The following is a 16,378-nucleotide window of genomic DNA, read 5'->3' on the forward strand; positions in this document are numbered from 1 at the left end:
GAGGCCAGGTAGAAAAGAATCTGAGGTTTGAACAAAAATCGCGCGCTCAGATTCCCTTTTGATGTTTTGAAATTCCCCAGTAAGACTCCAGGACAAAGTCCGTAAGCTGGGTTTCGAAAAGGACAGCACAGTTGCCATCGTAGGCAAGTGCTTCCTGGTCGCCACTTCAGAATCACAGCTGCTCATTAAAATGCAGATTCTGGGCTCCAGCTAAGACATGCTGGTATAACAATCTATGGAAGGGAGACCCGGAATCTGCATTTTTCAAATTAGCGCCCCAGAAATCTCTGTCAAATAATAAAGCTTGAGAACTGTGGAGGTATGGTTTGAACCCTGGCAGCCACCCACTACAGTAGTAGTCTGATCTACGCAGGTCACTTTGCATCTCCTGGCCTCAGTTTCCGAAACTGTGAAAGAACAGCGCGTCCCGCCTGAGACACTCGACCTTCCCCTAGCAGTGAGAATCGAACAACATGATCGCTTAAAGAAGGCAGGAGCCGCGGGGCACTGTGGGATACAGAGGTGCAGAAGCGGCCCGCAAGGCATTGTGGGACACAGGGGGGCTGTTAGGCACTCTCGGCCTCCAGCTTCGACTGCAGGGCCGCCTCGTTTCAAGAAACTTGAAAACCCTCTCGGAGCGTCGCCGGGTGTCCCATGACGTAACTGTAAACATCCTCCGGTGTCTTGCAGGCTAATCACAACAGCTCGAAAAGAACAGTGACGAACTTCCGGGTTGCCTTTGCTTTACGACTCGTGCGTTCTGCCGCCGAACCGGAAGGAAGCTGGGGAGCAGTTTACGACAGCGCCGGTCGTGTTTACGGCGCCGGCCGCTGCGCGCGCGTCTTTTCTCTTTTCCCAGTTCCTCGGTCCACAAGTGGTGGTGCGGTCTCCGGCCTGGACAATCTCTCGCCATCGGGCCCGGCTAAGGCCGTTGCAGGTAAGCAGTGTGTTTTGTAGGGTTCCGCGGACCTCCGGAGCCGAGTTGGGCGGCTCCTGGCCTTTGGGGGCCTACCGGAAGAAACCCCCGTACACCCCCACCTGCCTCCGCGGGGCGGGGCAGGGCTCTGCCTTCGGGGTCCCAGGTCCGACCCAGTGCAGGGCAGAGCCTTCTGGCTGAGGTCTCTGGCCCTAGACTCCGTTTAGCGGCCACGGGCTGGGCGAATGTGATCATGTCACTTAACCCAGCTGGGTCTCAGTGTCTTTTTAAAGCGGCCCACGGCTCCCTGAACTGCTATGAGAGAGGTATTGGGGGTGCCAAGCTGAGCGGTGTTCGGCCCTCTCTGAGGAGTTCACGGTCCAGATGTTTTCCTTCCCTTTCCTGTGAAATTGGAGGCCAGGATGGAGTTGATTGATCTCTGATCTGAAATTCTCTAACCCCCAGGAATTGATGGGGAACGACCTGCAGTGGCTGCCATAACATACCCAGTACCGTGGCCTGCCAGCCGGAAGGCCCCTTCTGCCTGCCCTTTTGGTGCCTCCTCATCCTACCCCTGTAGCCAGTACAGCTGTCACTCCGTTTTAACTGAAAAGCTTAGTTTCTCCAAGTGTGTTTGGAGATATCTTACTGTGTTATCAGTAGGGGCTGAAACCCCAGATCTTTTCAGGCCGCTGCCCTATTACTATAAAATAATAGGAAGAGTGTTGGACTTACGGCAGACGACCCTAGAAACCAAATCTATTTTGAAATGATGGGCAAGTCAACTGCTTGATTTGGCTGAACTGCACATTTTTGTCTCTAAAATGGGGGCGGGGGTGGGAGGGTTAGTGGTGGTGCATCTGACACGTGTAGGAGCCTGATAAATATTTAATGTGAATTGTTTTGGGACCACCACCGCTTCCCTCAGTCCGCTTCCTGTAGTGTAACTTAAGTTCAAGTTGGAGGATGGAGCTCCCAGGTCATTCCCTGTTGCTGTCACCCAAGTGTCCCTTGTGTAGGAAGCCTTAATCTCCTTATCGTTGAACAATGGAGAGAGTTTCCTAAATTTAGTACCCTGCACTCTTTGATTGCTGTCCAGACTCCAGAAATGTTTGTGTAATGAATTTTCCCCTGGGAACTCAGCTTCTGAGCATTTTCAGGGGATTACAGTGGATGATAAATGTGTAAGTTTTTGATAGGACCTGTCAGGCGAACATCTGTCTGGAGCCCCTGGTTTTTACGCAGAGTGTGGACCCTGGAGCCAGTTTGCCTGGGTTCAAATTTTTCGTCCATTAGTGTTGTGACTTTGGGCAATTTCTTGATTTCTCTGTGCCTCAGTTTTTTTATCTGGAAAGTGGGGCTAATACTGGCCCTACCTTGGGATTGTTGGGAGGAGTTAATTAATTTATGTGTGGTAAGCACTAAGAACATGCCTGGTACTCATAATGTTTATGAACATTGGCTGTATGGCCACTTTTATGAACTAAGGTTTCTGGTGGCCTCCTCAGCCTTCTGGCGGGCCTTTTGCCTGTCCCTGTGTCTACTTGCTCTGCATAAGGATTTTCATTGACAGAAAATCAGAAGAACAACAAAGGAAAGTTACATTTCAGGATATATTCACGGACCCTTGTTTTCTTCTCAGCACTGTGTGTAAATATATTTTTACAAGACTCAGGAGTAATTGTGCAGCATTTTACAATGGAATCATTTCCAAATATGTTAATTAATACATACGGCTTTCACAATGATTCTCTGATAGAAATAAAACAAGGATCTTATTATTTTACAGATGAAGAGACTGAGGCGTAGGGATTAAATATTGTATGCCTGGTGAAGGTGAGAATGAGAACTACAACATGCTTATTACACTTGAAAAAAAGTTACTACGTTTCATCAAATATGTGAGATACCACTCATTTCAAGAAGCACAATTATTTCATGTAACACCAAGAAAGAAAAACTACCAATTACGATATGACACCCCATCAAGCAGAAGGTGCAGACTCATTTCAGAGGTGGTACAGCGGGAAAAAAATCAATGACATATGATACATCAGTTTTGTTAGCAGTCTTCTGAGTTTTAAGTATTCACAATATTATTTACAAGAAGACATTGAATGGGGAGTAGCTCAACAGTTGAGGGTTCTGTTTTGCATCTTTAATTTTGTCATTCATGTCTTAGCTTACCTCAAATGGAAGGCTTTTTTTCTAGTTTGAGGCTTTTCTTCATGGAGCTACTTATATTATTTGTATTTTTAAGGTTTTAGAAGATGGCAAAGTTCATGACACCCGTGATCCAGGACAACCCCTCCGGCTGGGGTCCCTGTGCAGTTCCCGAGCAGTTTCGGGATATGCCCTACCAGCCGTTCAGCAAAGGAGATCGGCTAGGAAAGGTACCTGCCTGTCAGCGGGGGTCTGAATCTTTTAACCTGTGGCTGCTCCTCCAAGTTTGTTTCAATTTTATTCTCTCAAAAGCATGAGGGTTATAAGTATCCATTATATAGTATATATAGTATCCATTATATAGTATCCATCTGGATACTTGCAGTGGTCATAGGAGAGCTGGGCTCTTAAAAAGCCATCCTAAGCCAGTCATGACACTTCCCCACCCCGTATCCTCACTTTGGGGGGGTTTCTGAGTGAACAGAAACCCACCTGGTTGACCTGTGCTCCATGTCTTCTTCCCTTGTTCTTACTAGGTTGCAGACTGGACGGGAGCCACGTACCAAGATAAGAGGTACACAAGTAAGTGTTCTCCGCCTGACTGCCTGGATCAGGGCCTTGGGGGATTGTTAGTTTTTCTAGTAACCTCCACCTGAAAGCATTCTAGGATGGGAACAAAATGCTGATAATAATTCATAGTATTTCAGGGCATATTCTGGACTGTGGAAACAATCCACATTCTTTTTGGAAATAGCCTCAACTTAGACTGTTCATTAAAGAGGTTCGGCCTGTTATAGTGGGTTCCCCCCCCCACTTTTGGGGAACCACGGCCCCTTTTACAAATCTGGTGAACATGTTCCCATTTTTCGTTTCATTGCAATTTATTGAACCTACAAGGCCAGTCAGTGGATCCCAGTTTTAAAACTCCGGGTTTTAAGATCCTGATACGGTAAATTGGTTTCTTCCCTCTGTGCTAGTTGAGAGAGCTCGAAGTGGCTCCCTGGAATACTGAGTTAAGATTATCTGAGTCTGAGGTCAGCAAGAAAGTCAGTCATAGCCCATTAGCCACGTGTGCCTTGGGCACCTGATGATGACAGTGACGATGCTTAGACCGCATACTTGGCTCTCCTGAGAGAGTAGATTTTAACTCATATTCTTACAGAATAAGGCAGAGAGTGAAATGGGCTTGTCTTAAGTTCCTCAGACTCTGTCTTGACTTAGAAAGTTCTTTGGACCAGAGCTTTTCAAACTTGAATGTGCATTTGAATCAGCTGGGGATCTTATTAAAATGCTGATTCTGATTCCATGGGTCTGGGGTGAGGCTGTGAGTCTGTACATCTAAGATGATCCCAGCCAATGGGTCAGGTCCTGAGACCACACTTTAAATAGCAGGGCTTTAGACCACCATGTATTTGTAAAATCTGTAGGCAGTGTTGTTACACGCTGTCACCTTTGCCTCCAGATAAGTACTCCTCTCAGTTTGGAGGTGGAAGTCAGTATGCTTACTTCCATGAGGAGGATGAAACTAGTTTCCAGCTGGTGGATACAGCACGCACACAGAAGACCGCCTACCAGCGGAATCGGATGCGATTTGCACAGGTAGGCCAAGAGCCAGCAATCTGACCGTCTTGGGGCTGTCACCTGCTGCTAAAAATGCTACCGTGTAGTACTGCTGAGAGGAGAACATGTTATTGTGGGTCTTCTAGTGAATTCCAAGTAGCTATTCAGTGATAATTGTGCTAAAATAAATGGGTACTAAGTCCAGGGATGCATTTAAATAGTTCAGCTTTCTGTTGACCAGTAGCAAGGACATCTGTGCTAAGGATGGATGTTAGCACAGGATTAACAAGGTGATCTGTGTCTGTTGCCTCACTTAATTGCTATGTCCAGGATTTATTAAGTAGATCGTCCAGTTGGGCTGCATCTTCTCATATAAAGAGGCAAACTCAACAACTCTAATAAGAGCCAGTAAACCTACTTCTGTAAAAACTGCGTGTGGATATAAATCTAAGCTAATTCCAAGTACAAACATACCTCATTTTATTGTGCTTCGCAGCTTTTTTTTTTTTTTTACAAATTGAAGGTTTGTGGCAACCCTGAATCGAGCAAGTCTTTTGGCGCCTTTTTTTCCAACAGCATTTGGCTCACTTCATGTCTCTGTGTCACATTTAAGTAATTCTCACAATATTTCAAACTTTTTCTTTATTATTACATTTGTTATGGTGATCTGTGATCCGTGATGGCTCATGATGGCTCACTGAAGGCTCAGATGGTGGTTAACGTTTTTTAGCAATAAAGTGTTTTTATAATTAAGGTGTATACATTGTGTTTTTTAGAAATAGTGGTATCGCACTAGTGTAGTGTAAACTATATGTATAGCATAACTTTTATATGCACTGGTAAAGCAAAAAATTTGTGTGACCTGCTTTATTGTGATACTTTATTGTGGAGGTCTGGAACCAAGCCCAAAATATCTCTGGGGTATGCCTGTGCATACTTGTAAACCCCCGGATGTTGATTCTATGAAAGCAGAGTAAAATGTGCAATTTGGGTTTGCAGCCTAAACTAACTCTAATGGCCTCCCATTAGGCACTGCCAATTGTAAGCCAGAGCTCCAAGATTTTAACATGGATATTTTTTTCCTGCTTCCCAGCGGAACCTCCGCAGAGACAAGGATCGACGGAACATGTTGCAGTTCAACCTGCAGACCCTGCCTAAGAGCGCCAAGCAGAAGGAGAGGTGAGGTGCCCATTCCGCCAGAACAAGATATTCCTCCAGGACCGACTGCACTCTGACGGCAGGAGGCCAGAGCAGGAGAATAGTCGTCTTCCCCACCATTGCAGGAAAACCAAAAAGTCTTCCCAGGGCCAATTAAGCCACTGTCTCAGCCCTGGTGTCATTCTCGAAGAGCTGTTAACAGTAGGGAGCTTGGGCAGGAAACTGCTCGCAGAGGATGCGACTACTGAAGGGAAACAAAGGCAGACAGGAAGCAGTTTGGGAGCTTACCTAGGCTCGGGTCTGCTGTGGCACAGCTCCAGGGGGCCCCATTCACGCTGGGTCCCGTGAGTCTCTGGAGCTGTGCAGGATGGTAGCCCTGCCCAAGCTGGGGCTGCCAGTGGACAGCTGGATAGATGGAGTAAAATATATGCGTAATACTGGTCAGTAGTGGGGGCGGTATGCCTCTAGCATGTCCAGTGTGCGCCCTGTTGGTCTGTTCTTTTGTTTAAGCCCCTGTTTTCCTTAAAAATCTGCACTGAAAGCACAGTTTTCCTGTCTTTCCAGAGAACGCATACGACTGCAGAAAAAATTCCAGAAACAATTTGGAGTGAGGCAGAAATGGGACCAAAAATCACAGGTAGTATATCCATATCAGAATTCTGTCCAGGAATTTGATTTTGTTTATTTGTTTGGTTTTATAACAGCTTTGTTGAGGTATAGTGCACACACTATACAATTCACCCATTTAAAGTGTACATTTCGGCGATTTGTAGTGTATTGACAGAGTGCTACAACCGTTATTACGGTCCATGTCACAAGGTTTTCATCACTCTAAAAAGAAGCCCAGTACCCTCTGCCAGTCAGCCCCTCTCCTCCCCAGCCCTAGGCCGCCCCTTATCTATTTTCTGTCTCCAGATTTGCCTGCCCCAGACATTTCATATAAATGAATCATAGCGGAATGATCTTTTGTGACTGGCTCCTTTCACCAAGCATCATGTTTTCAAGGCTAATCCATGTTGTAGCACATGTCAGCGCTTCATTCCTTTTTATCGCCACATTCCATTAGATGGATAGACCACATTTTGTTTATCCGTTCACCACTGATGGGCACTGGGGCGGTTTTACTCCAGGGCATATTATGAATGATGCCCCTGTGGGCATTCCTGTACAAGTGTTTGTGTGGGCGTGGTGAGACTAGAAGACATGTAAGCAAGCGTGAAGGTACAACTGTGGAAGTTACATTTTGCTGGACATGGTGCTTGCTGTAGCAGCAAGAATAAATAGCTGATACCCTGAGAGAAATATAAAGGAGCTGTTACAGCTCCTGTATAAAATGTAGGAATATGGAAGAGCTGATGTTCCCAGGGTGGCATCGTTACTGAGGAGTAGAATTCCCATTTGTTTCTGAGCTCTTGTCCCTTCGGTCCTCTTCTAGATTGTAAGCTCCTAGGAGTCAGGGATGCTGCTGGAAAACAGCCAGCACATAGTAAATGTTCTGGATGTATTTATTGAATAAAAGCCTTCGTACTGTTAACCTGCCTTTTGCTTACGTTTTGCGCTGGCTGTCATTTTTCCCCTCCGATGGTTTCCCCCAACAGAAGCCCCGAGACTCCTCGGTGGAAGTCCGCAGTGACTGGGAGGTGAAGGAGGAGATGGACTTTCCTCAGTTAATGAAGATGCGCTACTTGGAAGTGTCAGAGCCCCAGGACATGTAGGTGACGTCTTTTACTACTGTCCACCACACATCACCAGCTGGTGATGACTGTTGGCCTAAGCCCTAGTATTTCCAAAGGTGTTGCATAAGATTGACAAACGGGTTTTAAAAAGCAATGCCAAGAGGGGAAAGCAGAAAAGTTTACTGATACTAAAACTTCATCTCCTCGGGGATTCCCTGGCGGTCCAGTGGTTAGGACTCCACACTTGCACTGCCAAGGGCACGGGTTCAATCCCTAGTCAGGGGACTAGAATCCCACAAGCTGTACGGCACGGCCAAAAAGAAAAAAAAACTTCAGCTCTCTTTGAACTTCCTGGCATTGTGAGCAAAAGAAGAATTAAGTGGGCTTCCCTGGTGGCGCAGTGGTTGAGAATCTGCCTGCCAATGCAGGGGACACGGGTTCGAACCCTGGTCTGGGAGGATCCCACATGCCGCGGAGCAACTGGGCCCCTGAGCCACAACTACTGAGCCTGCGCGTCTGGAGCCTGTGCTCCACAACAAGAGAGGCCGCAATAGTGAGAGGCCCGCGCACCACGATGAAACGTGGCCCCTGCTCGCCGCAACTAGAGAAAGCCTTTGCACGGAAACGAAGACCCAACACAGCTAAAAATAAATAAATAAATTTATAAAAAGAATTAAGTTATAGAACTCTTGTTGGCAGAAAGAAATTTGCTGTTAAACTCCAGATTTCTTTCCACTTCCTGAAATCCTGAGCAAAAGAAAAAATTAAGTTCTGTATCTCTGAGGGCAGAAAGAGAAAGATAGCAGTCCTTCGAGAGTCACGAAGCTTTTGCTTACATTTCAAAGAGCTCCTTACCTCAAAGGGCCAGTAGATGGAAATACCTTAGTGGGGAGCTGGAGCACCAGGCCGGAGTCAGTGTGCCTGCTGGGGGCTCTGTAACTGCTCCTCTCCCTGTCTTGGCCTCAGATTCCCTGTCTTTAAAATGGGGAGGCTGAGCAGAATCAGTTGTGTCCTCACTGTTCTGTGGAGCCACATCAGGAGGTGAGGGGGCAGGGCCCAGAGCAAGCACTTGAGAATCTAGTCAGAGGATGTTTTCATCTCATACTCTAGACTTTGGGATAAGACTTTGGATTCCGTGGTTTAACAGAAAAGAAGTAGGTGGTCTTCTCCTTCACTTAGCGCGTGTTGCCTGCTCTCCCCTCAGCGAGTGCTGCGGGGCCCTGGAATACTATGACAAAGCCTTCGACCGCATCACCACGAGGAGCGAGAAGCCGCTGCGGAGCATCAAGCGCATCTTCCACACTGTCACCACCACGGACGACCCCGTCATCCGGAAGGTGGGCGCCCCCTGCCCCGCACCTGTCCGCCCATGGGGAGTGTCGAGGCCTCAGGACAGAGATGTGGGGATGCGTGTGAATCGGTTGGGCCTCAGAAGCCCCTGTAGATAAGACTCTTCTGAATCGACTTAGGATTAGATGAAAATAAGAGCACTTTCCTGGCCAGACCATAAGTGTTGACGTTAGGTGAAGCTGGGCCCGGGTCCCAGCTCTGCCGTGCTTCCTGGCTTCACCTCTCTGAGGCCTTAGCTTTCTTACCTGTAAATTGGGGTAAATGTACTTACCACGTGCCGCTGGGGTGAGGGTGGAAGCATCGGGCAGTGCTCTCCTGGGATATAGCAGGTGCTCAGGGAGCTGCAGTTCCTTGGACCCCAGGACACAAGTTCACTGGCTGGCTTGCTGCAGCCTTGCTCAGACAAGGGTGTGGGTGTGAACGCGCCTTACAGAGGAGTCCTCCCCCTGCTGTGAATGGCCAGTTCAACCCTGAAGTAGCCTCATCTCTCTTCTGCCCTCTGCAGCTGGCAAAAACTCAGGGGAACGTGTTTGCCACCGATGCCATTCTGGCCACACTGATGAGCTGCACCCGCTCCGTGTATTCCTGGGACATCGTCGTCCAGAGAGTCGGGTCCAAGCTCTTCTTTGACAAGAGGGACAACTCTGACTTTGGTAAGAAGCCTGTTTGGGAACAACACAGAGGTGCTGAGTGTCCTTGTTGGTTCAGAGCCATTCCCTGCTCTAGAGAATGGGTAGAAGAGGGTCTGTCTCCTCACAGGCATCAACAGCCATGTCAGAATCCCACTCAGCCTTCTCAGCGACAGGGGAAAGGGACTGTCACTGCAGTCCCTCTTGGGGCATCAGCTTCTGGAGTCCTCATGGTGCCCGAATACCGTACTTCTAGTTTTTACTCATTTGAATAGCACTTTCCTGACTTCTGTCATCTCTCTACACCACCTTTCGTACATACTTAATGTTTCTCTTTAGATTGATACCTTTTTTACTTCAGCATATTTACGAAGGAAAAAATACGTACGCGTATGTCTTACACCATACGTGTGTGTATGTGCACACACGGTGAATGAAAACCACTCAAAAATAGCAGAGTGAAGCCAAACATGATTATATTGCTTCTCTTTGTTGAAACACTAATAAAATCAAACATTCTCTTGAGGAATCCAAAAAGAAGGAAAAGGTATGGCTTTCCTCCACATGATCGTGACTGCATTTAACGTTAGTGTCTCAAGTTGCCCAGAAGCGCACCCTGCTCCTGCCCAGTGTGTCCCACACTCAGGGGACCCACGTTAGCAGATGGCGGTTCTTTGGAGGAAGGGTGTGTGTCGTTTGGATCACCACTGCTCCCCAAGGGGCCACACACCTCTGTGGTGACTGTTCAGTGAGTGGTTGGCTATGTCACCGCCCTTGCAGACCTCCTGACGGTGAGTGAGACAGCCAACGAGCCCCCGCAAGATGAAGGCAACTCCTTCAACTCACCCCGCAACCTGGCCATGGAAGCAACCTACATCAACCACAACTTCTCCCAGCAGTGCTTGAGGATGGTGAGGCCCTGGGAGCATCTGGGAGGCCATTTTTAGCTTGTCGACTCCAGCTGCTGTTTATTGAGCATCCGCCATGTCGTCAGCTCCGGGGTTGTGGGATTGGTTAGGATAGATGGGGTTCCCTGCCTGTCACAGAGGAGGTCTGAGCTTGGGCTTTAAGATCAGACAGCCTGACTTTGAACCCTAGATCCACCAGTTTTTAGCTTTGTGGTGCTGGGCATGTTTCTTCTCTGTAAAATTAGAATACCAATAATACTTGTTTCACTTAGATACATTGTGACCTTTTCTTCAAATATCTGTGTACAAGTGCACTCACTGTTTCGGAGCTGGGGATACAGCAACCAGCCAAAGTTGCAACCCTTCAGAAGCTTTGTTACAACGGAGGAGGAAAGACAGTAAACCCTAAGTACACATATGTTGTGACAAGTGGCTGTGTGTGCCATGGAGAAAAACAAAACAGGAGGGACGAGATTGCTATTTAAATGAGACACCTAAAGCGCGTGGGCGACAAACATAAGCACGGGGTGAACGCGAGCTGTTACCTCCGTTTTGGTCCGCGGGCTGCTTGCTTGCGCTCGGAAGGGGTAAACGATGCACAGCACGTAGTGATCCCAGATCCCCCCTCAGGAGCCAGGGACCCAGTCAGGGCTGTGACAAAGCAGAGGTGCGGGGTCTGGCTGATTGCCTTGGCGATAAGTTGCTGCCGTCTCGTGACACCTCTGTCATCCTTGCAGGGGAAGGAAAGATACAACTTCCCCAACCCAAACCCGTTTGTGGAGGATGACATGGATAAGAATGAGATTGCCTCTGTGGCCTACCGGTATGTCACCTCCCTGGTGCCCGTGCCCTGTGTGGGTGGTGCGTCTGAAATCCAGGGTCTCAGCTGACCTTAGGAGTTCCTCCTTCCTTGCAGTTACCGCAGGTGGAAGCTCGGAGACGACATTGACCTCATCGTCCGCTGTGAGCACGACGGCGTCATGACTGGCGCCAACGGGGAGGTGTCGTTCATCAACATCAAGACCCTCAACGAGTGGGACTCCAGGGTGAGTACCATCCTGTGTCTCTCTTCCCCTCCCCTCACTCAGAGCTACCGAGATTTTTTTTGTCTTCTGAGTTTTTCCCCTACTTACTTACTGAGAAAGAGATCGTGTGTGTGAGGTAATTACCTTCTTCCAGTGCTTTCTGTCCCTCTGTTCCATTCCCACCTCCTGTTGATTTCTGCTCTCTGCAAGCGTGATTTTGATCTTTCCTGTGAGCCAGGCCGGCAGGTTTCCTGTAAGCCACGCAGCTCTTCTTTTTGACCTGCTCTTTCGCTTACTGCAACCCCTACCTGGTCTTCAACCTTCGAACGCCCTTTTTCCAACTCCTTCACTTCCTGAAGTCAGAGATTCTCAGATAAGCCCAGATTTGGCTCTTCAGGGGGCATCTTGAAAGAATCATGTGTCCTTCGCTTTTCCTCCTCTTTCTGTTCTCTCTCAGGCTGCTGCGCCATGATTATTGGGCTGTCATCCTTTCTGAAAGTACCTGGGCTACGTGCCTGCATTTGAAATGGGTGGCAGAGCTCCTCGGTGCTGCTGTGTAGAATAAAGGATTCTTGGTGCAAGGACAGGAAGGCCGGGCCTGTGTTGAACGAGGGTCCAGTGAGATGGAGTTTGGGGGCCGTTGTGCTCTGCTTTCATTAGAGCCAAGGGATTTGCATTCCAGGCTGCTGAGTCTCACCCCCAGATGCTCCTCAGCCTCCATCACCTGCTGAGAGCACACCAGAAGGTTTGCTGCGAACTTAGCTCTGGGCCAGTGGCCTTTTCTTAGACTTTACACCATGCCCTCCCTGTAGCATTTGGTGTCGTTATATTTGTATGGCTGTGCCCTCTGTGTTAGTACCTTAATCTAGTCTTACACGTTTCTCAGCTTCCTTCACATGTTTCCTTTGCTGGTTCCCCTTGTTTTTGACCCCCAGTGGAGCCTTCTCTTAGGGTCAGTCCCCTTTGCAAGTCATTTTGCCATAATCCCTTCTTTATATAGCATGTATTCTTCATCTTTGGCTCCATAACAAAGTAACAGAAACTTGGAGGCTTAAAATGACATCCATTAGCTCATAGTTTGGAAGGTCAGAAGTCTAGCATCGTGTGGCTTGGTTCTCTGCTCAGAATATCCAAGAACTAAAGTTAAGGTTTCAGCAGAACTGAGTTCTCAGCTAGAGTTTCTGGAAGAAAATCCACTTCCAAGCTCATTCTAGTTGGCAGAATTCAGTTCCTTGCAGATTGAGGTCAGATTGAGGCCCCCGGTTCTCTTGCCAGATGTCAGCTGGGGCCGCTCAGCTCCTAGAGGCCACCCACATTTCTTTCCATGTGGTCCCCTCCACCTTCAAACCAGCAACAACATCAGATTCTTTTCGTGCTTGAAATCTCTGGCTTCCTCTGTGTCCGACCTCTACACCCAGATTTAAGAGGCTCGCATGGTTAGGTGAGGCCCACCCAGATGGTCTTCCTGTCTTAAGGGACCTTAACTCCATCTGCAGAATCCCTTTTGACATGAGATGGCATGATCGTGGGTATTTCATCATCCTCACACGTTCCATCCAGACTCCATGGTAGCAGATGCTGCAAGAGCGGGGTCACCGGGGGTCATCTTAGAACTCCGCCTACCCCGAGCCTCAGCCTTGAACTCTAAAAAGGATTCCCGAAATCTATTCTGACTCCCATTCCATTGTTGGTTTTTTTCTTTTTTCTAAAATACCTTGTTCTTCCAGTGGCCTTGTTTGTCGTTCCCTCTGGCTTGGCCGTCCGTCAGCTTTGTCTCTCCTGCTCTCTTCGGCTCAGAGCCTCAAACATCTCCTCCTTTGCACTCTTGAATTCTGCTGTCAGGTGCAGTCTGTCTTCTTGCTCAGCTCTGGCTCTCGCTGACATCCTCCCCCTAGTTTAGGGCCCTCCTCTCTGTGATGCCTGTTATTAGCTGACCTCCCTAACTCGCTCCTCCCTCCCTTCAGTATCTCTGCCAGTTAACTGTCCGAAACACTGCTTCCTTGAGGAAAGGCCCTTAAAGTGCCACAGCAAACTCACAAGGCTGCTGCAGGATAGTTTTAATTTTTGAAGAAAGCCCAGAGACATCTGTCAGAATACTGCCCCTAAGTGGTTTGGACCTAACTACTTAATAAAAGGAACTCTTTAGTATTTCTTCTGGCCTAGGGTTGCCAGGAACCAAGAAAGTTTAGGAGTCTCTGCCGTGTGCCCTTCAGCCGGTCACTTCACTCTGAGGCCAGGTTCCCACATCTGCAGAAGAGGTGGTTGGAGAAGGTGGTCTCCGGGGTCTCTCTGCTTTTTGTCTGTCTCTGTGTGTGTGCACAGTGCCAGACCCTGACCTCGCTCTCTGTGGGCCTCCACGCCCACCGGGGCTAAACCGGCCCGTCTCTCCCCGCATCCCTCTCAGATCACTCCACCTCCAGCTTCTGCCAATATCCTCCATGGGGGAGCTGCCAGGCTCCCATGCAAAACCTTCCTCTCCGCACAGCATGTGATAAACATGTGCCCTCACCACTTGTGTGGCACTTGTTTTTTTTAACTTGTGCGCGTGTGTGTCCTGGTCTGGATGAGCTCTTGTGAAGGGAGGAGTCGCGCTCTGTTGAGCACCTGCTGCGCAAGGGACGGCCCGAGGCCCTGCCTCTTAAAAGCTAAGTCCGACCCCTGCTTTACCTGTGGGCTTGCCCCTCCCCAGTCAGGCCCCCTAAGGAGTTTCCTCTCTGCCAGAAGTGGCAGCAGGCCGTGGGCAGTGGGAGCCCGCCTTGGCCCCTGTAACCGGGGCTCCCCTCCTGCAGCACTGTAATGGCGTTGACTGGCGTCAGAAGCTGGATTCTCAGCGAGGGGCCGTCATTGCCACCGAGCTGAAGAACAACAGCTACAAGTTGGCCCGCTGGACCTGCTGTGCTTTGCTGGCCGGATCCGAGTACCTCAAGCTTGGGTGAGATTCCTGTCCGGGAGCTCATCTTTGGAAGGGGGGGTCTGCAGGTTGGGAGACGAGAGCTGACCTTTTCTCCTTTTTCTTGGGACAAGCATCAGGCCAGGTGTCACCATTTAAATGATACTCGACCCCAGGCGTCACTGTGTCTCTGTGCCCGCCTGCCCCCCCCCCCATAATACTCCTCTTCCCCTCGATAGTTACGTGTCCCGGTACCACGTGAAAGACTCCTCACGCCACGTCATCCTGGGCACCCAGCAGTTCAAGCCCAATGAGTTTGCCAGCCAGATCAACCTGAGCGTGGAGAACGCCTGGGGCATCCTGCGCTGCGTCATCGACATCTGCATGAAGCTGGAGGAGGGCAAGTACCTCATCCTCAAGGACCCCAACAAGCAGGTCATCCGCGTCTATAGCCTGCCCGACGGCACCTTCAGCTCGGATGAGGACGACGAGGAGGAGGAGGAGGAAGAAGAGGAAGAAGAAGGTTTGTAGCAAGCCTCCCTCCAAAGTCTGGAGTGAGCGTGTGCCGGCTGGGGCCCAAGCTCTGTATGCACGGTCCTCTCTAACCTCGATGGAAACCTCTGGGAATTCCCTGAGATGTCACTTGGAGTAGCATTCAGTCTGGCTCCAGAAGCTGCTTCCAGAACCTTTAGATCACAAGACGGGGTCAGGGAGGAGAGTGGTCTTTTAGAGGCTAGGGCAAGGAAGAAGCATCTAGAGGAAGGCACTGGAAGTCCCTGATGTTAGCCAGTGGTCTGAGGGAGGAAAGATGCTCCAGGTGAGTTACGTGGGCTTTAACCTTTCTCTCACCTGCTTCACCAGTAGGTGACTGAAGGAAATGTGAGGATCTGAAAGGTTTCACTTCTGAGTGGAGGTGTTGAAAATCATAAGCAACTCACCAGTTTGACGTGGCTTTTGTATCTTTCAGAGGAAGAAACTTAAACCAGACAGTGATGTGGAGCTGGATTCTGTGATTCTGCCGAGCCTAGGAGGGCCTTGGATACCTGGTGGAATGTTTGTCTGATCGTTGCTCTCTGCAGCTTGACAGTTGGAGTAAAGTATAAGTCTGTCTAGTCTCTTACCTTCGTCGCGTGCCTATGTCATGATTGACAGCCCTTCTTCTCTGAGTAGCCCTTGGGAGAGGGAGGGTGAGATACAGCAGAGTCTCTCTGGAGTTCATAATCTGGGTTACAGCCTTTGTTCTTGAGCATTAGTAGTTTTACATTCCTGTTAGGAGGTGAATGCCCTGAATTTTTTTGTTCTTGGAACCCCTTGAAATTATCCTTTCCTGGGGAGTGTTGTCCATTGTGAGTTCCCCGTAGGAAGTCCATTTCCACAAGCACGAGTGCCTGCTGGCTGCGTGCCAGCCCCAGCTGCTGCCTTCAGAGACACACATCACTGGTGAAACATGAAGCAGGGCAGTCTTTGAAGGTTGAGGTGGGGTGGTTGCAGGTGCAGGAGACTGCCTCGGAAGATTCTGATGGATGTTCCACTGTGTGGTGATTGTAATGGTTCGTAAATTGTTTTCAAGCTTGCCGCGGGCTGGTGACGGGATCTCAAGCTGGCACCCTCAAAGAACTGTGTCATGAACAAATCAGAGCTACAGATGTTTAGTACTTGTAAACTTTTTATAAACGGACAGTGTTCTGTCCAATGTACAGAACACTATGAAGTAATATACGGTGCCACATGTTATACTGCATGTTCTATAAATATCTCATCGGACCCTGACACAGAACTGTAATGCTGGTGGAAGTCATACCATTATACAGATGAGAAAACTGGCTCAGCTTTTGGGTAACGGTCCTAAAGTTAACAATTTTAATCAAAATAATTGAGCCTCAGAAAGCAAGCAAAAACTTACTGGACTGTGTTGTCAGAGTTACTAGGAAAATAGAGCATAAGATGTGCTTCTTGGGGACCTTTCACTGTAGGTGGAGCGTTACAAAATTCACTTTAAAGTAGTGTGACAAGTGTCATGGGGTTTCAAGTTCGGGCTGGTACTCCCCGAGCTGCCTCCTGCAGACCCATGATGCAACCCAGCAGGATTAGCTGGAGCAAGTG

At 48.9% G+C, this 16,378-nt stretch overlaps 1 protein-coding gene across 2 annotated transcripts; it reads left to right on the top strand.

Annotated features, from left to right (window-relative positions):
- The first annotated feature begins 797 nt into the window (after positions 1–797).
- On the top strand, positions 798–15,395 carry EIF3D (eukaryotic translation initiation factor 3 subunit D). Of its 2 annotated transcripts, XM_060113019.1 has the most exons (16): positions 798–937; positions 2,706–2,752; positions 3,177–3,309; positions 3,616–3,661; positions 4,542–4,678; positions 5,733–5,818; positions 6,362–6,434; positions 7,396–7,508; positions 8,678–8,810; positions 9,329–9,476; positions 10,233–10,363; positions 11,098–11,183; positions 11,277–11,406; positions 14,175–14,317; positions 14,515–14,798; positions 15,243–15,395. In XM_060113019.1, the coding sequence occupies exons 3-16, from the start codon at positions 3,187–3,189 to the stop codon at positions 15,254–15,256; spliced, it is 1,647 nt and encodes a 548-aa protein (XP_059969002.1). In that variant the 5' UTR covers positions 798–937; positions 2,706–2,752; positions 3,177–3,186; the 3' UTR covers positions 15,257–15,395. The 2 variants fall into 2 exon arrangements, with proteins under 2 accessions (XP_059969002.1, XP_059969001.1); XM_060113018.1 differs by lacking the exon at positions 2,706–2,752.
- Positions 15,396–16,378: the final 983 nt, after the last annotated feature.

This window comes from Mesoplodon densirostris, chromosome 11 (assembly GCF_025265405.1).
Source record: "Mesoplodon densirostris isolate mMesDen1 chromosome 11, mMesDen1 primary haplotype, whole genome shotgun sequence".
NCBI lineage: Eukaryota > Metazoa > Chordata > Mammalia > Artiodactyla > Ziphiidae > Mesoplodon > Mesoplodon densirostris.

What these genes read in the sequence shown, in the direction of transcription:
- EIF3D (XM_060113019.1), top strand. Translation starts at nt 3,187, where the DNA reads ATGGCAAAGTTCATGACACCCGTGATCCAGGACAACCCCTCCGGCTGG. An exon ending in ACGACCCCGTCATCCGGAAG is followed by an intron (nt 8,811 to 9,328) that starts GTGGGCGCCCCC and finishes TGCCCTCTGCAG; the next exon opens with CTGGCAAAAACTCAGGGGAA. An exon ending in ATTGCCTCTGTGGCCTACCG is followed by an intron (nt 11,184 to 11,276) that starts GTATGTCACCTC and finishes CCTTCCTTGCAG; the next exon opens with TTACCGCAGGTGGAAGCTCG.